General features: G+C 47.7%; 8 protein-coding genes across 8 annotated transcripts; 3 read left to right on the top strand and 5 right to left on the bottom strand.

Moving 5' to 3' along the window:
* Positions 1 to 231: 231 nt before the first annotated feature.
* EDB82DRAFT_553165 (transmembrane amino acid transporter protein-domain-containing protein) lies at positions 232 to 1,879 on the bottom strand (the record flags this gene model as incomplete). Its single annotated transcript, XM_065609602.1, has 4 exons — positions 1,528 to 1,879; positions 1,429 to 1,479; positions 390 to 1,371; positions 232 to 331 (listed from the first exon to the last, which is right to left on the bottom strand). The coding sequence occupies exons 1-4, from the start codon at positions 1,823 to 1,825 to the stop codon at positions 232 to 234; spliced, it is 1,431 nt and encodes a 476-aa protein (XP_065466124.1). The 5' UTR covers positions 1,826 to 1,879.
* A 1,162-nt stretch (positions 1,880 to 3,041) lies between these two features.
* Positions 3,042 to 4,137, top strand: EDB82DRAFT_534745 (Alpha/Beta hydrolase protein; the record flags this gene model as incomplete). The annotated part of the gene is made up of 3 exons (XM_025735598.1): positions 3,042 to 3,310; positions 3,380 to 3,585; positions 3,641 to 4,137. 3 exons carry the CDS (start codon positions 3,042 to 3,044, stop codon positions 4,135 to 4,137), a joined length of 972 nt encoding a protein of 323 aa, XP_025587278.1.
* Positions 4,138 to 4,834: 697 nt separating this feature from the next.
* On the top strand, positions 4,835 to 6,142 carry EDB82DRAFT_454898 (NADP-dependent oxidoreductase domain-containing protein; the record flags this gene model as incomplete). The annotated part of the gene is made up of 6 exons (XM_025735709.2): positions 4,835 to 5,028; positions 5,094 to 5,172; positions 5,230 to 5,370; positions 5,435 to 5,548; positions 5,599 to 5,793; positions 5,847 to 6,142. Exons 1-6 carry the CDS (start codon positions 4,870 to 4,872, stop codon positions 6,140 to 6,142), a joined length of 984 nt encoding a protein of 327 aa, XP_025587279.1. The 5' UTR covers positions 4,835 to 4,869.
* A 202-nt stretch (positions 6,143 to 6,344) lies between these two features.
* Positions 6,345 to 7,796, bottom strand: EDB82DRAFT_493998 (uncharacterized protein). The gene has a single exon (XM_025735820.2). The coding sequence runs from the start codon at positions 7,637 to 7,639 to the stop codon at positions 6,398 to 6,400; it is 1,242 nt and encodes a 413-aa protein (XP_025587280.2). The 5' UTR covers positions 7,640 to 7,796; the 3' UTR covers positions 6,345 to 6,397.
* Positions 7,797 to 8,439: 643 nt separating this feature from the next.
* On the bottom strand, positions 8,440 to 9,815 carry EDB82DRAFT_493996 (arylamine N-acetyltransferase 1). Its single transcript, XM_025735931.2, has one exon. The coding sequence runs from the start codon at positions 9,602 to 9,604 to the stop codon at positions 8,573 to 8,575; it is 1,032 nt and encodes a 343-aa protein (XP_025587281.1). The 5' UTR covers positions 9,605 to 9,815; the 3' UTR covers positions 8,440 to 8,572.
* An 80-nt stretch (positions 9,816 to 9,895) lies between these two features.
* EDB82DRAFT_493995 (fungal-specific transcription factor domain-containing protein) lies at positions 9,896 to 12,682 on the bottom strand. Its single transcript, XM_065608464.1, has 4 exons — positions 12,524 to 12,682; positions 10,696 to 12,428; positions 10,434 to 10,637; positions 9,896 to 10,372 (listed from the first exon to the last, which is right to left on the bottom strand). The coding sequence occupies exons 1-4, from the start codon at positions 12,640 to 12,642 to the stop codon at positions 10,146 to 10,148; spliced, it is 2,283 nt and encodes a 760-aa protein (XP_065466123.1). The 5' UTR covers positions 12,643 to 12,682; the 3' UTR covers positions 9,896 to 10,145.
* A 1,394-nt stretch (positions 12,683 to 14,076) lies between these two features.
* Positions 14,077 to 16,921, top strand: EDB82DRAFT_424723 (fungal-specific transcription factor domain-containing protein; the record flags this gene model as incomplete). Its single annotated transcript, XM_065607640.1, has 2 exons — positions 14,077 to 14,666; positions 14,950 to 16,921. 2 exons carry the CDS (start codon positions 14,077 to 14,079, stop codon positions 16,919 to 16,921), a joined length of 2,562 nt encoding a protein of 853 aa, XP_065466122.1.
* A 134-nt stretch (positions 16,922 to 17,055) lies between these two features.
* EDB82DRAFT_421678 (CoA-transferase family III domain-containing protein) lies at positions 17,056 to 18,652 on the bottom strand (the record flags this gene model as incomplete). Its single annotated transcript, XM_025736264.2, has 5 exons — positions 17,056 to 17,873; positions 17,944 to 18,041; positions 18,114 to 18,289; positions 18,389 to 18,460; positions 18,548 to 18,652. 5 exons carry the CDS (start codon positions 18,650 to 18,652, stop codon positions 17,056 to 17,058), a joined length of 1,269 nt encoding a protein of 422 aa, XP_025587284.2.
* Positions 18,653 to 18,701: the final 49 nt, after the last annotated feature.

The raw sequence follows: 18,701 nt of genomic DNA, 5'->3' as shown, positions 1-18,701 counted from the left end.
CTTTTGTTGTATCGTCTTACATGATGCTCTCTCAAATCAGCGCCGTTCGCACAACGTTGATGAGACCAGGTTCGATAACTTAGTTCGAGCTTACGCAGGATCAATTAGAACATTATTTCGCGGGAGCCATCGTTCGTACGTCACATGTATTCATTATTATAGTACTGACAAATACGCAATACTGGTCCATATCCTCGCCGCTGTAGATGAATTGACTTCGAAGTGGCCATTTTACTTGTCCTGTACAAAACCAGAGTTGTCGGCGCAGTCGAACACCTTGGCAATAGCAGCAGTGTCAAATGCCTCTTTGATCAAAACACCGACGGAATAACTAAGTAACTGAGTCAGAATCTGGGACACAACAGTGGAATCAAAACTTCGGTACTTACACTCCAGCAACAAGCATGTAGAGTCCGAAAATTATGATGAGTATATGAAAACCGTACTTGACCTTCTGTAGGGTCGTTCCAGTCTTGTACCTCTTAAAGTCGTGCATCCACAGAAGAGCGGGAAACACCAAACTGAAAGGCGCAACACAGATGGCGCCAGCAAGTCCAAGAAGGTAGTTCATGATGGGAATTGCTTCAGCCACAATGAAAGCAGCTGCGCCAAGGGTGAAGTTAATTCCCAGCCAAGTTGCCCAGTGCGTGAATGAATTGGCCTGAAGGTGCTTCGAGTCTCGCAGAATACGGACGAATGCGTACTTTGCCGCGACGTGCTGGTAGATACCGACACCAAGAATTAGTCCGGGTAAGGAGACACCATAGGCAATCTTCTTGATGATAGGTCCAGCACTGGCAAAAGCGGGAGTGGAGAGCCAGACGCCGCAGTAACGGTAGATGACCAGACTGAAAGACAGGTACATGGCTCCGACAATGAAACCAGCAACTAGACAGGCCTTGCGGTAATCTTGGGGCCGCTTCATCTCAGAAATAATGGGTAAGAACATGGAAGAGCCGGCGGTACTGATGAAGATGTTGGTCGCGTTGACCATGCCAACGACAAAGCTAGGGTATGCAATGGGCGCCCAACCGAGATCAAAGTCTCCAGTCTTGGGAGCAGCAGCAGGTCTATCGACTTGTGTCACGGCCACAACAAAGATGAAGACGCCAATGACAAATGTGATGAAGCCGAACCATGTCAACCAACCTAGCTTGGAGAATGTGCGGATGGATGAGAACAGCGTGATAGCAATGGCAGAAACAAGGCCAAAGTAGACAGTGCATGCTCCATGGCCTGACAGTGCGTTAAACCCAATAGTTGTCGTGACTATTCCACCAGCTGTGATGAGGACTTGGAGGACAATGATCTGGACACCCACTATTTCGCGACCCCAGCGGCCCCAGATGAGGCCCATCATGTCAGCTAATGCTGTGGATTAATTGATTAGCGCTTAGCGGTATAATCATAAGGAAGATATAGACATACTGTGGCACTCTACATGGTTATGCTTGAAGTCACCAAGAATAAGGCCAGTATCTACGCTAGTCAGCTCATTGTGACGAATATTGGATTTGGCTGACTCACAAACATTCAGAGACGTGTATCCGATGATACAGAAAGAGCCTCCCACGGAACCCAATGCACCAAGAGCTGCTGGTATGGCGAGGATACTCATGGCAAAGTTGATCTTGAGGAAGACCACCGCAGCTCGTTGCCAACTGACAGTCCTGAACTCAACTCCATCAACATTCTCTTGGAAAACATCCCTGGTCTCCTCTCTCCCGATATCAACGCTTGGGGCATCACCATGATCAAGAGCCCCCTTTTCTTTCTGATCAGCACCTGAGTATTGCAGAATAGAAGTGCCCGTGGGAGATGCCATTTCGTAGTAATTTGAAGGTGATAGAAAGATTGAGGGAGATGTGAGACAATAATAGACTAGAAAATGAAGCATGCAGAAGAGGTACTTATATTTGAAATCAGTCTTGTCTCATCCAATTTCTCAGGTAAGTCCGGGGCAACGCGGGGTTAATGGGGGCTAGATACTACTGGAAATCCAGATCATTCGATAACAGTCACTATAGATTATGGAATAACTCCATGAAGCATAGCGAGTTTAGACTCCCTGTTCAGATACGCTAGCTCGCCACCTGGTTGGGTTTGGGCAGAAGACGCAACCCAGTTTAAAAGGAAAAAGCTCAACATTTTTGGTTGAGGAATCAGATGTTTAGAAGCCTAATGCAGCGATCAGTGGTCTGGTGTTATTTCACATTGGAATGTTTTGATTAGCGATAACAACTCGGCAATTGTTACATGAAACATCAATTATCTACGTGCCTTGACGATATAGAAGAACATTCAATACAGGAAGCCCTTACCAGTACTTTCCCAAGTGGTAAACCTAGCCAGAATGATAACTGATGCCGAGAACTTAGTGTCTCACAGACCTGGCCTGACATGGAAAGTACGAGCGTTATCTCGGGGGGCGGTATAAGCCCCCCGAGGGACTGCATTGACGAGACAGCCATGACTTCGACCTACCTAGATTTTGCGATATCTTATCACTGTTCTACCAAACCTAAACCCTGTCTTATATCTACTCAGTTCCGCATTTCCCGGGTTTCGTCTAATATTTCCTGAAATGCAATGCCTACCTGACTAACAAGTGTTGAAGAAGTAAACGATGTTGCATAATGGGTTCCAGGCCAATAGGTCTGCTCAATGTAAGTCTCCGGAACATGATGGCTGCACTGTTTCTACCGGATCTAATGCTGTAGATAAAGTTCAGTCATAGAATGCGGGGAAGTTCCCACACTGTACTGCCTAAGGAGGAGCACGGTCCGGGGAACATCTCCGCGGTCTAGAGATACTAAAAGGTAGGGGAAAATGACTATCTTTTGATAGAGACATTTCTCGGCTTAACACTCCCTACAATGCCCCGTTTGAGCCGAAACGGCTTCTCCTTTGTCTTACCAAACAGGTACCACCTAATGTTGATCTGCATTGGTTTTAACCATTCCCTATAGTATAAGACCGATGATCCTTTGTTTTTCTTGGTTTGTATCTTTACTTGGAATCGTGTTTGTTAATTGCCCATCATGTTTGAGCTTGACCCCACCAATGCCGCTTTCTACGAACAAATCAAGGATTTGCCTTGTCCCCATCAAATGGGCGGTTACCAACAGGCGTACGACAGCTTGGAGCAGATACAGAAGCATGATGCAGCTGCAGATATCGAGACAACAACCATTCAAGTTGGCAAAAAATATGGTCCGACAACTGTAACATTGTTCAGGCTGAAAACTCTTGTTGATAAGCCACTGCCTATGGTGTTCTATACTCATGGTGGCGGTTGGATCATGGGAAGGTAATTAACAATCATCTTTTTCTACATCCTGTGTTTCTGAACATGGTCAACTGATTCATATTCGATTAGCGCCAAGTCTTTCGCTGTGTTAATGGAAGACTTGGCCCGCCGTACCCGAGCTGTCATAGTCTTCCCTGACTACACTCGTGTACCTCATCAAACGTTCCCATACCCGCTTGAGCAGAGCTATGAAACTCTTGACTACATGGTTCGTCATTCGAGTCAGCATCAAATTCTACCTGGAACCATTGCTCTTGCTGGAGATAGTGTTGGAGGTGTGTTCGAGACGTCCCCTTTGTGAAATGAGGCACAAATACTAACGTCGACAAGGCCACATGGCTATTGCTATGATGCAGATTTCTCTGAAGCGCAAGCTGCCGACTGAGATCGGCCAATTGGTTCTATGGGCTCCCGTGACAGTCACACACAAGAAGCTTGGATCATACACGACTTTCTCTCAGGCGCCATTCCTGACAGAAGACTCGATGGATTGGATGATTGAGTCTTTCTTACCGAACCTGAAAGACAGGGAGACAGCACTGGCATCACCGCTGACCCATCTTCCAGACCAAGTCCTGGCTCAGTTCCCCCCTACTATCATCTTCCTCTCCACCGTTGACCCGCTACTCGACGAAGGTGTGGCATTCGGACATAGGCTCCAGGAAAATGGGGTCGACGCATCTATCGTGAAGGCTGAGGGGCAGATGCATGCTTTTTGTGTTGTGAAGGCACTACGAGATGGTCCAACTGCTCGTGCTGTGATTGACTTGGCTGCCTTGAGGTTGAGGAGAATATTTTTTCAGCGTGATGCTCCCGGGCGCCTATAGGCAAGGAGAGAGGTAGTGAGAAATAGTTTCTTGGAATAAAAAATATTTTTCCCCCAGCTTCGCAACAGTATGGTGAAGCAATATCATCAGCCCACAAGGTCAAGCAGCCAAAAGTGATTCCAACAGAACTCAACATCAAAACAAAAGAACTTTGAAACATGAAAAAAAATGACATGTTTCTTACATCTTTATCTAGTACTACAATTCAAGAAGGGGGGAATAAAAAGTATATAGACCTCTATTGTCAAAAGTCACAACCCTTGTCGAAGTTTGTATTACAAAATGGACTGGGTCTCCTACAGATGCCAGCAGAGAAAAAGTTGAAGGGATGGACTATACGGGACAAGTGAGCGTAGAACTGCCCACTGAGACTTTATTGTACAGGAAGCCTGGTAAGTAACTGTTACTGGTATCTACAGTAACCTGTTAAGAGCTGATATGAGATTCTTATTAAGCCGCGGAAAATCACCCATTGTATCCACTACCGACGAAGCCGGGCACTCCCAGGTTTACCCCATTTCCGATCTCAGCCGTCGTTAGTATGATTTGACCAAGCTTGTACCCCTTATCTAAAACTAGTAACTGATAACGCGTAATCGGCACCTCTATCTCCCGGGACTGTACTGGCTCCGTGCATTTAATGAGCTGCTATAATATTTGCAACATTATACCTATACATTAGTTACAACACCATTAACACCGACACTATCAACAAACTACCAATTAACTGCCATGGTTAAATCACTGCGCTTCGGGGACTTGGATATCCCAGTCCCTGGATTTGGTGCTATGGGAATTAGCTTTGCACTCGGCAACGATCTCAGCTATGAGCAGGCTGAGCCTGTCCTCCTCGAAGCCCTCAAACAGGGATGTACGTTTTGGGATACTGCTGTACGTCTATGCAGCTTACCCAATGACACTGTCAATTGCACGTTCTTACCAACCAACTGTATTAGGTTTCATATGGGCCAGGCAAAAATGAGGAACTTATCGGCGAATTTGTCAAGAAACATAACTGTCGCGACAAGCTTTTTAGTACGTGGAAAAAATAAAATACAAACATCACGCGTGTTACTAACTGATGTGACTCAGTTGCATCAAAGTGCGGTGTTGCTGCTTTTGAAGATGGATCAATCACCAACTCAGCCGAGCATATCCAGACGTACATTGAAGGAACCATCAATCGACTTGGCTTCGCTCCTGACTTGTACTATATCCACCGCATAGATCCGAGTAAGTAGATTGAGAAACATATACACTGCTATCAATTGATCAAAATACTGACAATAACATATAGACACACCCCTAGAGGAATCTATTCCTGCAATGGACTTACTCCGTAAGCAAGGAAAGACTAAGTATATTGGTCTTTCTGAGTGTTCCGCAGAGACATTGCGTATGGCAAACTCAAGTAAGCATGACAGATCCTGCACAACAAACACTATGCTCATTAAGTCTTAGTTGCCAAGATCGACGCTGTGCAAGCAGAGTACTCTGCGTTTGAGACTCTACACGAGACAGACGGTCTTATTGACACAGCTCGCGAACTAGACATCTCTTTCGTTGCCTACGGTCCTCTTGGACATGGCTGGCTAGTGGAGGATTTTCCTTACGAAACACCTGACGATTTTTCCCCCGATGACTACCGGCGTCAAAGTACGTTTCATAAATTCTCAAGGTTAAATACCGTTGCTAATGTAATCAAATAGTACCCAAGTGGCAGGGAGAGAATTTCTATGCCAATAAGAGAATTGCTGATAAGTTCAAGGAGCTGGCTAGAAAGAAGAACTGCACGCTGCCTCAAATTGCGATAGCATGGATTGCGGCCCAGGGAATGATTGCAATCCCTGGTACCACCAAGCCTGAGCGGTTGATTGAAAACTTTGCGGCGAGAGAGATTGAGATAACAGAAGAGGAGAATAAGGAGATGCGTAAATTGGTGGATGCTCTGAAGCCTCAGGGCGATCGTTACAGTGAGAGTGCTATGAAAAGCATTGGCAATTAAATGGTAGACATATAAGGTATATATTTTTGTTCTCCACAAATAGCTTCACAGTCAGTGCTTCTTCCTATTTGTATGCAATTTCGTGAATGGATGGGTGTTGGACGTGATACAAAGCTAGGGTTCCCTGCATCAGATGCGGCATGATTACATCTTTGAATACTTAGCGTATAGGCTCTTTCACAAGTAAACAGAACTGTATCAAGCATGAAACATACATATAGAATTAAAAGTCAGATTTAAGAGAGATTTAAGATGTTATGTTAATGTGAGGTCGTGAAGTTTCGCTTTTTTATCTACGTCCGTATACTCCATATGAACAATCGAAGCCACCTTAGGGTCCTGTGTAGAATCTCTCACTTCATGATGCTCCTCAAGTGTTGCTGGCTGATCCTTCTTTGCGCCAATCTCCTCATCCAGGGGCGTGAAATCGCCACAGAAACCCCACCGCGTGTCTTCCTTCCATCTCTTGGACATCCAGTTGTTGGCCTTCTTAGGATATAGGTCGACTGTACCAACCAGTGTCATATCATGCGCCATGACAGGGAAGATGTTGTCGTATGCATCCGCTTCGATCAGCTTGTCAATGCTTTCCTTGGCAAGGAGTCCCTCGTCGTGCCAGCCCGGTCCGACTGTGGGGTCAAAAAAGGGTCTCTCCGGGTCCTTACAGGGATGGACGGATAGGAATAGCCTGCCGGGGCACGCTGAGAGGGTATGTCCAAGAGGGTTGGGAGAGATCATCTCGGGTAAAGGTGTGTAAGGGGAGGGTCTAAATTCACCGCAGTGATGGGCAATGTCACCACCCAAAAGCATGAAGGAAGGCGGATCAGCTGTTGTGCGAGCAAGAGCTGACATGTGTCCAACTGCATGACCAGGTGAGTTCAAGAGATAAAAGCTTCCATCTCCATAAAAGTCGTAAGCCTGAAATTTACCAATGTCAAGCGCTGCCTCGCCACTAAACTCGATCTCGATCAACTCACGGCCCTGCCAAGCAGTTTCGTTAACTTGTGAGTCTTTGGCAGTCGGCCAGCCTGGCATTACTCCTTGTTTGAAGCCGGGGCCGACAATTAGATCTGTCGTTGAAGGAAATGTCTGCGGATCACCAACATGGTCAAAATGCCAGTGCGACCAGATAATAGCTCCAACACTATTCAGGTCCTGCCCATTGTCACGAAGGATGGAGGCAACGTCTGTTTGAACATCTATGCTCCATCCTTCTTCTTTGACAGCTGCGACAAAGGTATCGGGTAGGTTCTCCCAATCTTTACGAACACCCAGATCGAAGACCATGGTGTCGTGTTTTGATGACTTGGAGCTAGTGTGTTTGATGAGGAAGGCATATGAGCCAGCGTTGAGGGTCTCAAAACCAGAAACGAGGGGTTCCACGAAGCTTGAGGCGGGGACATTGCTCATGTAGCTTGTTGTGTCAATGATGTAGACATCGACTACGCTCTGGGACTGTGGTATTACTACCGGGGGTGGGAGACGAATAGATGACATGGCTGCAGCGCGATGCGATATAATACAAGGTGATGCAGGTGCAGGAATTAATGACTGTGGTGATCTGACTTGAGGTGAATGGATGAGGTCAAAACTCTGTCTTACTTTCCCCCATTATTTATCCCCAATACAGACAGCTGGCTGACTTCCAAGTCTGGCGGCAGTTGGTTATCCGGGGAACAAGGTCGGCTGTCGGATTGAACCTCTGATGGTGCTCTGTTCTACTGTCAGGTGCTCTAGTATTAGGTCATACTGTATTATGATCAACCACTAACGGTTATCTGCGGGCGCACTATCAGTCGCTGTGGCTCCCCCCTCTACCCCTCTAAAACTGCGGGATAGCGAAGCGGTGTTCGAGAGGTGATCAGTGCGACGTAGAGACATTACATTTTGTCGTACTGTATTGGATAGCCAAGGTGTGTCTTCCCTTCTGCCAGGGCGAAAGACCTATTGCGGGGAAATTGCGGACGCTAGCGGACTTACGGATAACGACGTAACCGTGTAGATAATACTGGGGGCTCAGAAGTGGATGGGTTAGCGAAGAGTGCGTTATCGGTGTTATCCACTACATTAGGTAAATTATGCTGTGTTGTGAGCTTGTGATACTTCAGTTCTTTGACGTTATCGTAGAAGAAATGACAAGTCAAGATATTGAGATTACATGTCTCGCAGTAACCCTCATACCTAACCAATGTATTCATGTGTAACTGTATCCACAATTGGCTAAATATCCAACAGTGAAAAGATGCATTGATAGCTTGACCGACTTCTTCACCTAGTGAAAGATAACAAATGATAAAGAACACGATCTCATAGAAACTTGAAAAGATGCCTGAAAAGATACTTGAAAGTGGGCTTTGGTTGCTAACAAAATCTGGAATAAACTACCTGTCTTCATTCTCAAGATCAATATTAATATTGCCAGGGCCTCCCTCAAGCCAGTCTTCTCTCCTCAGGAAGTCCATTCTTCTCCTCCTCTGTCAAGTTAACATCGAAAATCTCAACCAACGCTTGGATTCTCTCCTCTTCCGTCTTACACTCCCTGACAACCTTACGTTGGCTGCCAATCGTCTCTCTGATCGTATCCTTGAACAAGGTGAGATTTCCGATAATCTCTTCCTTCTCCTCATCCTGGATCATCTTGGTGCAGGTGACATATCTTGTGAAGAAAGAGCGCGGGTTCGTAGAAGTAAACCACGACATGACTTCGTAGTCTTGGGGTAGAAACTCGGTCTCAGTAAAGGCGTAAGTAGGCGTCCACACTTCCGTTCCGTCCTCAGTAGGCTTGAGGCAGACATCGTAACACCACAGCTCTGTTCCTTTGGTGGGGTTGCTTGCGTGGGACTCGGCAATGGCACGGCGCTGAAGACGGATCTTTCGAGGAGCGATGCTCGTCGTCTCGAAACCATGACGCAGAGGAAAAGGAAAGTTGGGACCCATTGAGCCCATTCCTACATCGACAACATACCACTCATCCTCGAAGTGGACGAGGTTGAGCATATGGTTCCAGCCATCGTAAGTATATGCCTGGTTTTTCCTAACATCCGGATAAGGACTCATGGCACGCGCCACACGGCCGCCGCAATCGCGAACCTCATAACCAAATGAGCGAAAAACAGTACCAAGAAAGGTGTTGTTCTCCATACAACGACCACCACGGCGACGGGTGACTATCTTTTCGAAGAGCTCAACAGGGTCAAGCGTGATGGTCTTGTGTGCTGAGTAGTGGAGCTCAAGGTTTTCAAAGGGTACATTGCATGCGTGGTAACGGGTAATGGCTTTGAGGAGGGGCAGACCGTGTTCCTTAGTGTGGGCAAGGCTCGAGTCCTTTAGCACCGGTGAGTCGAGGAATCTCTGAGGAAGCTTGATGACTTTCAGGTAGTCTTTGAGCTGTGCTTGGGAGTATCTTGGAGGGTTATCCACGTGAAGCTGGGTGAGTACTGTTGGATCGGGGAGACACGACATGATGAGTTGAATGGAAGCGTTAGGTAAATTTTAGATGAGTAATGTCGAATGTCTGTGTATTTAGGCGGTATGTATATGTGTATAAGCGTATGATCCTGTGTGTTCAGTACCAACAGTGAACTGATCAGCTTATGAGCCAGATTATTATACCAGTAAAAGTCTCGTAATCTAACCCGGACATCCCAGGGCGGTTCCACGGAGGAAATCTTCAAATCCGCCATCACAAACTCTAAGCACAGTGACGGAAGGTGGGGGAGTCAGACGGGGAGTTAGGCCGGAGTAGGTCCGTGAGACACGGCTCACGTCAATTACCGAGCGACTTTTACTAACCTCAGAGACTAGACTAAATCCGATTAAAATTCAACAGTTTTTTCCAATGATGGGCATCGCATTATTCCCTATCGTCATCTGATAGACTAGCCATTACATGACAAATCCAATCTTACCAGGTACTTGTGATTCAAGGTATTTTGAACTTGTCACATAATGAGGGATAGAGAGTCTGTATCAGATTTTAATATTATTTTACATCACAATCCGCTCATCCGCCACAAGGAAACCCTTCCCAAATCCCGTCTGTAAATCCCACCCCTTCAGGCGATAGGTTAAATCCTTTAAAAATATTTGGATCAAACATCTCGGCTGCAAACAGCTGGAATGCATCCATACCATCATCGTCAAACGGCATGGTATCCACTGTGCCACTCGCTGCATTCGTAGTATCTGACGTTATGTCTGAACTACCCTTGTGGGGGTTTGGAGGGACATCTACCGGTGATTCATTCATAAGTTCATGAATCAATTGCGGCAAGCTTGATCTGTCACTCACCTTTCATACTGCATATTCGGGCCAGGCGAGCAATGTATTCGAGGCAGCTCAATACCAGACTATTTTCGTGATCGAGCTTTTTGAATATCTCTTCGGCTTTGCTGAGTAGACTCTTACAGTGATCTACTGCTACCTCGTCAACAGTGCTTTGGCCATGCTGTGCCCAAAGCAAACGGCCGCTGACAGCCAATGAGGCTGTGAAAACTATCAAGATGAGGTTAGCGATGTGCCCATGTAGTGGAGCGATACTATGGTCACTCACCGTAGTATAGTGTAAAGTACCAGGCGCCGAGGTTGTTCCCGGGTGAGGGATCTGTACTAATAACAGCATGTACAATGTCAATAGTTAACTGCGCAGATCGTAAACACTCGTGTGCCTCTGCCATGGCAAGCTGTATCATATATGACGGCGGTGCATCCACTCTCTTCTCCGCCTGAAACAAATGACGTATCGTGGCGCTGAGAAGTGGCTTGTGTATCAAGATACCGAGATTATGATACCTAAGCGTGAGGATGACACGTAATCTGTTCCCTTGTGAGTTCTGGGCCAGGAACTCATCTTCTGGCTGGCAGACACGCAGATGACCTGGAAGACTTCCTGCCCAGAGACGGAGTTGTTTTCGGAGCTCGCCTGATGCTTTCAATGGAGCCATGTCATCGTGATCCGAGTCACTGTGGTCCAGGTTCGTTCCATATTGTTCTACTAGCGACTTGCTCATGACTTGGTATAGCCTGAAGGAAACGGACAAGAAGTCTCCAGGGAGGTCAACCGGGACTCCAGGGTTAGACAAAGACATGGGTGATAATCCTGTGACAGATTCGCGTCTGTTGAAGGAATGCATCTGCTCGTCGGCAATACTCGCCGGTCTTCCAAATGCAGTACTAAGCACCTTGTCCAGGCAGTATATAACAACCCACGTCCGTCGGCGGTATTCCTGTTGAGCCGAGTCAAGGGACGCTCCGCTGGATTGACAATGCAGACCCAGCGCCATGGCCGATCGGATGGCTAGTCCGTGGTTGTTCCATGCTTGTACTGACCGCTGCGTCCCTTGGCAGTGGAGAACGACGAGAATAAGATAATGGACAATCTCGAGACTGACGACACGTTTCGATAATTCGCCGCAGAGTGCCGTTGCTCTCCTGTAGAACACGTTGGACTTCTCGAAGCGTACTTTGGCAGATGAAGATGTAGATTCGCAAGTTACAAAACAACTGGCAAGAGCAAATATCATGTTCAAGGTTCCGAGCCATGTTCTGCGTGCTCTTGTGAAACCGTTGTTTCTGCACTCATCGTACGTCTTTCGCATGGTATCCTCGCATATGAATGGAAACACGACCCCAGCTGTGTCAAAGTATATGTCCAACAGGTTATCCATCTCTTGGACTGACGGTAGAGCGGTGGGAGAGGGTTCTGGTGCAGCCAAGTCACTAGCAGAGACGGCGCGTTTGTTGAGAGACATGTCAGCGGTTACACCATCTCCGGGACCCGAAGCCTGGTTCAAGGCAGAGGGTGCCACAGGCGTGGCTCCATGTACGGTTGCCAAGGCTCGTAGGAGAAGTTGTGTAAAATTGATGTTTGAGGCTTCACCGTAGTAAACAGACGTCTTCTCTTCGACAAAGGTCATGGCCATGCCATTGGTGTTGGCATCCTCGTCATGAGGCTCCTCCAAACCAGTGGCACAAGTCTCATTTGGTGCACTTTTGTCTCGAGTGTTGGGTCTGGGTGAAATAACCGATTGCTCGATGACTGGCTGATGACATGGCGAATCGTGATTGTTATGGTGATTATTGCTGTTGGTAGTGCATGGTGACAAATGGCCTTTGAGAACATCGTTCAATCTTTGAAGGTTATGCTCAACGGAAGCGACACGTTGTTCCAAGTCTGAAACGTAGTCTTTCCGGACGATGACATTAGTGGTGGAATCACCAGGCTCATATAAACAGTTTACTCCAAGGGACAGGCAGGATGAGCAAGAAGGTCGATGGCCATCACATCTACCCCAGCCAGTCAGTCAAAAGGTGCAGGGTAGCCTGGTCTAGTTTCGGGACAGAAATGGAAGAATGACACCATGCACAAGAAGCAGACATACCTAGACTTCCGCATCCGGCACGCATTACAGGCCAAGCCGATGCGTCGTCGCTTGTGCGCTGGTGGATCCGTCTCTGAGGATTTCTCTTGATCATTTTCTGACATTCTCTTTGACGACATTGATGCGAGTGTGGAGACTGTAGCAAAACGGGTGGGAGATTGGGAGAGGGGCGGGGAGGTCGGGGAGAGATATAACCGTGGCAGAGAGAGAGGGCCAGTCTTAGTCTCTGACTCGTGTCATATCACACCCACAAAACTAGTCCTGATCCATGCATATAGTTTATGCGGGGTTACTTCGGGGCGCTCAATAGATAGTTATTTTTGCATTTTCTATGTAGCCTTTCCCGATTATCTAATAAATCGATACGATTGGATATGGCAATGAATCGGATCTACGGAAAATAAATTTCATATCTTTAATATGTATAATGAGGACTAGACCCATAGGGTTATCAGTTACATATCATAACCCGACTTAGAAAGGATAAGATAGCTGAGAGTAAACCTTGACACATATAGTTCTTAATGTTAGGCTGAAAATGAGATACATACTTGTGGCGTTGACAAATAATAATAACCGAGGAGAATCTAATTGCCGAGGCAACACAAGCTCCAACTGTTAGACCCCCCCCCCTGCCCCATCAAGGTCCGGGGAATGTAGGGTAATCTCGGGTAGTAGCTGCAGAATATTTGATCGAGTCTTCACCACCCACTGTTCCCTCTAATTGAAGCGCAATCATTTCTTAAGTGTGACTCTACAATTCACGCCAGGCGACACTGAAGAGGAGAGACGCAGATGGATATTAAGTCGGGACACCGAATGCTTTTCAGTGCTTTTTCCTACGATAGAGAATGAATATTGCAAACGTAGGGATAGGGTTTCCTTAGCTGTCTAGTCAACGTTAACATTTTCCCCGGTTTGTCCATTTTGATAACTCAGTCTATTAGTATCTTGAACCTTGACAAACTTGCGATCACCTACCCTACGTATAGACGCCTACTAGTACTCAGCTGAGTACCTTGGTCGATGTATGCATACAGGGTTCGTGGGGTGGTGAGAGTGTGGTAGACGTTTCTTTCTCCCTCTTCTCTTCATTAGCTGTGTCTCTGTCTACCCTGTCCCAGCTGCCTCAGTTGAACATACTTATCGAGAAGTAGTAATAATAATCTTATTTATTAAGGAATAAACTGCATTCATTTATAATAGAATGCTCAAAATAAATACTGAGGAATTAATCGTCGTATTTGCTACTGTAGGAACTGTTTATATACTGGTGGTTCTATCCTCCTAGGCCAAAGACTGTATGTCGGTGTCGGTTATTCTGGCTGGTCACATGACTTATATCCGGCCCACCTATGTCCGATCCTCCTCTAGTGCAGTAGTTCCTCCGGGATTTCTCCGACTTTCTTCTGTCACCAAAACACGATCAAACCATCCTGGTAGTCCAGATCAGTTGGTTCGTAACACTCGGGCCATATACGGTATCAAACACAATAAGAACAGCTAAAAACCAAATTTACCCATATGTGAAGCCTAAGGGGCAGAATCTTCTAATGGTATCGCCTGATAACCGACTTGGTGCACAGGGCGCCTCTGCCCCTGCCCATGCTATCAATTGCCAGGTTCCGCGAAAACGACCTGGTTCTTGGGACAACAACCTATCACCAGCTGGAAACCGGGCTGTAAAGAAGCGAGCACTCAGGGCTTGCGTCTCGTGTCGAGATCGTAAGGTGCGGTGCGACGTTGTCAACGGCGGAGTGCCATGCACCAACTGTCGGCTCGACGACGTCGACTGCGTCCTAAAGGCGTCAAATCGAGGCAAGCACAATCCCTCTAAACGTCAGCACCGCTCGAGTTTGGCGTTGAATGCCACAGCTACGAGAGCATCCTCACCTCTCGTTAATATAAACACGGACGCTGACACAGCCGCGTCTGGGTCTGCACCTGGCTCAGTTCCCACCACTGTCTTTTGCGCTGGCCCTGACCACAGCTCTGTGGCTGCTGGTCAGCCTCAAGAGCGCCACGTTAGCCAGCCACTGGCTCATGATGATGAAGAAACGATATGCGAAGATGACCAAGACGAGAACAACAGCTGGCACGACCGGCAAGAAGCAGAACAAACACGATTAACACACGAGGCCCAGTCCCAACCGAACGGCACCGTACATGAGGCGCATTGCGAACAACAGCCACAGAAGCAACCTAAACAAGGGGCTGCGATACGCTCAACGCCCTCCTCTCAGCCTGCCAACCCAACAACATCTGACTATCTGGTGGCTCTCGCTTTTCAAGGTAAGATCAAAGTATCTAGCTTCATACAAGGAGAAGAAAATATCACGGTAAAGTCATGTCAGGTCTAATTTGGGATTGTACGCTCTAGGATGGACTGAACAAGACACTGCAGAGGCCCCTGCTTCTCCATCAAGAATAGACGATGTCGGCGTCTCAGCGAACACGCCTCATACAAACCAAAACCAAGGTGATTCGCAATACCATCTACCATCATATATCAGCCCCTTTCCTTCTCATCTGGACAAGCATGACTTTGAGTTTTTAGCTCGCAAGGACTGCCTGACTATACCCGATAATCAGCTACGAGATGAGCTTATCCGGATCTATGCCTTTATAGTCTATCCCTTTATGCCTGCCATTGATCTTATAGACTTTCTTGAACCTATTACAGGATCAAGTGAGGGTGCTACTGTTAGTCTATTATTGTTCCAGGCTATTATGTTCTCCAGCGTTACGTTTGTTGATATTCAACTATTGCAAAGTCATGGCCTCGAGAGCAAGAGAGCAGCCCGAAAAGTCTTCTTTAACCGGGTGAAGCTTCTCTATAGTCTAGGTTATGAGACAGACCGTTTAACTCTGGTACAGTCGCTGCTCCTCATGACATACTGGTACGACTCCGACAGTGACGACAAGCATACGTGGTACTGGATGGGCCTCGCTCTTACTACAGCGCACATAGAAGGACTCCATCGCGACCTCGAGGAGCCGCAGCAGATGACCAAGAAAAGACGGCTGCGACGCCGGATATGGTGGTCCTGCGTGATACGAGATCGACTGCTTGGGCTCGGCCTTCGTCGCCCTTCCAGAATCCGGGAGGATGAGTTCAGTGTCGAACTGTTACGACTTGATGATTTTGACATTTCGGCTCCACCGCCACCTGCAGTCGCTAGGTTGCTCGTGGCTCCAAGCTACACGGGTAAAGATCCAGTAAACCGTCAGAGAATGGCCACCCTCTGTATAGACCTCAGTCAACTGTGTATTACGATTGGGCGGATTCTCCACTCCCAGTACACCATTGCTAGCACGCCAGGGGGGGGCTCTAACTACCTGCGAAGAGCGATCGTTCGACCCAGAAGCTTGAAGGAGCAGGCCAACAGCTTTGCAAAATGCGATGCTGATCTCCAAGAGTGGTTTCAGAATCTCACGTCAGAGTCTCGCTATGTGCCTGGAGCCCGAGATGAAGGGACCGCCACTGCGCAGGTGGAAAACTCCACGATCAGGCTGCACAAGATTCTGCTCTATATGAAATATCTCACGGCGATTGGGGCCTTACATCGGCCCCAGGTCTTCTACAGTGGCTCAGATAGCATCGATTCGACACGCAAAGTAGAGTCAAGGCGCAAGCTAACTGAGGCCGCCGTGGCCATTACCAAGCTTGCCTTTGATCTACAGTCCAACGGCCAGATGTGCTACGCGCCAACGAGTAGCATCCCAGCGTTCCTATCCGCGGTTTTGATACACTTACTGAACATACGTTCTCCAGATGAGGAAACGCGGAACATCAGCATTGGTCGCTTCTGTCAGTGCCTTGATGCATTGCATCAACTACAGAATATGTATACGGCTGCCGACGAGGCGGTACAGATCATCAACAACATGCTACAGAATGCTGGCTTCATGCTGCCTTTGCTTGGTATAGGGAACTCGATGTCAAAGGCTAGGAGCTCAATGACGGGCGACAGGGTGTTCGCCGGTGGCGGCCCAAACAGAGCCACAGCAAAGAACTCGAGGCTGTTTTCAGAGACGGGGCCCAGTCGAGTTGCAACCGCATATCCAAGCCCGGTCCCTGCAGAAGGAAACCCGGTCGCCTCCCAAGAAGAAACGATATCCACGCCGATCCCTGGAGCAGGACCAACGGGCGATGCTCTTTGTAGGCAACCTTCAGGACAACCATCAGCAGGCCCAAATATGAACCCATCCGCTACACCAAACTTAATGAATATCTGGAGCGCTGCAGGCTACATGCACTCTGAGAGAGATATACCACTTCCCGCAGACCTGATGGCTGGCATCCAACTTGATTTAGATGCCTGGTATAATATAGGGGATATCGTTGATCCAGCCTTGATGAACTTTGATATAGGGCTAGACTTTTTAAACTCTTAAGTTTTATTAAAATTGTATAAGAATTAAATATGATTCAGCAGACATTTATACTAATTAAGGAGGTAATAGTTTATAAAGAGAATTACTACTTGAAATTTTAGATTCAAGTATACATCTATTTTATTCATACTTTACTATACAATACCATCCTTCTTATACTTTGTAATAGTCTCAGCGTCCATACCCATCTCCTCTAAGATCTCAACTGTATGCTGGCCCAGGCGAGGTGGACCTGTCCGCAAGCCTGTCTTGCTATCGCCAAACTTAACAGCAGGCCCGATAACCTTGATTGAGCCAGCGCAAGCAGCTTCCAAAGGCACATCAATAATCATATCTCTCGCAGCCGTCTGAGGATGGGCAAAGGTGGCCTCCATGTTATTGATTGGGCCAAAGGGGAGCCCTGAGGGCTCGAACAGCGCGATCCACTCGTCGATGGTCTTGGAGGCGAAGATGGGGCCCAAGAGAGCGGCAAGCTCGTCGCGATGTTGCACGCGTAGGGGGTTGGTAAGAAATCGAGGATCGGTGGCCAAGTGCTCCACACCCAGGAGGCGACACAGCGCAGCATATTGGGCATCGTTGGTGGCACCACATACGAGGTAGCGGTCTTTAGTCTTGAAGGCATCGTAGGGTGCAATGCTTGGGTGCTGGCAACCCCAGCGCTCGGCCTCGATGCCAAGGTTGAGCCAAGCGAGACCGACGTTAGTCAAAAGGCTGAGTTGCGTCTCGAACAAGCTGGCGTCGACTCGCTGGCCTGTTCCGTCTCGCGCACGAGCGATGAGGGCTGAGAGGATGGCACCGTGCAGGAAGAGTCCTGTCGACATGTCTACCAGGCCGATACCAGCTCGCACAGGAGGACCATTCTTCTCGCCTGTTACATGGAGGAGACCAGCCTCGGCGGCGGCGATGGGATCATAGCCTCCGCGAGTGCGGTAGGGGCCAGTCCGTCCATAGCCTGGGCAAGATAAGATAGTTAGCGCGGGCTTTTAGGGAAGAGAGAGCCAGTATGTTTCTTCTCTACGTACCTGATAAGCCTGCATAGATGATACGAGGGTTAATCTCCTTGAGCACGTCGTAGCCTAATCCCAGACGCTCCATGGTGCCTGGTTTGAAGTTCTCGACCCTGAGAGACACGAGATTCTAATGTAAGCTCCTAGTCTAAGAGAAGGGATGAAGAAATGAGAAACAAACTTACACTACATCAGAGTCTTTGATCAGATCGAGAATCAGCTGTCGTCCCTCGGCCTTTTTGAAGTTGACGGTGATAGAACGCTTGTTTCGGTTCACGGCTGCGAAGTAGTTGGAGATGGGACCGCTGGACTCATTCCATGCGGCCTTCTCACCAGTCATCATCCAGTGCCGTGTGTCATCCTAAGGGAGGCAAGAGAAATGAGTCAGTTCACATTGCAGTTACGGAGAGAAGAGTCGTCTCTGTCTCGCACATAATTGTAGAATCCTTGATATACATACCCCTTTACCAACAGCCTCCACCTTTGTGACCTCGGCGCCATAATCGGCAAGGATCTGGGTACAGAAGGGGCCCTGTTACATGCAATATTGTTTGGTGAGAAATAATGTCTTATGTCTTTCTTTCCACTAATGTGGAAAGACGAGACAGTGTTAACTTACCGCCAGAACTCGTGAGAGGTCTATGATTTTGATGCCTGTCAGGGCGCCCTGTTTTGAGCAAGGCGACGGTGGTGATGCAGTGCTTGAGCTGTATCTGTAATTCATCGCTGCTCTTGTAGCAGATCCTGGTGATGATGGTTTCGCGTAGACATGG

This window comes from Fusarium venenatum (assembly GCF_020744135.1).
Source record: "Fusarium venenatum strain MPI-CAGE-CH-0201 chromosome Unknown EDB82scaffold_1, whole genome shotgun sequence".
Taxonomy (NCBI): Eukaryota; Fungi; Ascomycota; class Sordariomycetes; order Hypocreales; family Nectriaceae; genus Fusarium; species Fusarium venenatum.
This window is presented reverse-complemented; position numbering and strand designations above follow the sequence as displayed.

Excerpts from the sequence above, each read along its gene's own strand:
- EDB82DRAFT_493998 (XM_025735820.2), bottom strand. The coding sequence starts at position 7,639 with ATGTCATCTATTCGTCTCCCACCCCCGGTAGTAATACCACAGTCCCAG.
- EDB82DRAFT_493996 (XM_025735931.2), bottom strand. The coding sequence starts at position 9,604 with ATGTCGTGTCTCCCCGATCCAACAGTACTCACCCAGCTTCACGTGGAT.
- EDB82DRAFT_493995 (XM_065608464.1), bottom strand. The coding sequence starts at position 12,642 with ATGTCGTCAAAGAGAATGTCAGAAAATGATCAAGAGAAATCCTCAGAG. Across the intron at positions 10,638-10,695 it reads GTACTTTACACTATACTACG|TTTTCACAGCCTCATTGGCT; the intron begins GTGAGTGACCAT and ends TCATCTTGATAG. Across the intron at positions 10,373-10,433 it reads CCGAATATGCAGTATGAAAG|ATGTCCCTCCAAACCCCCAC; the intron begins GTGAGTGACAGA and ends AATCACCGGTAG.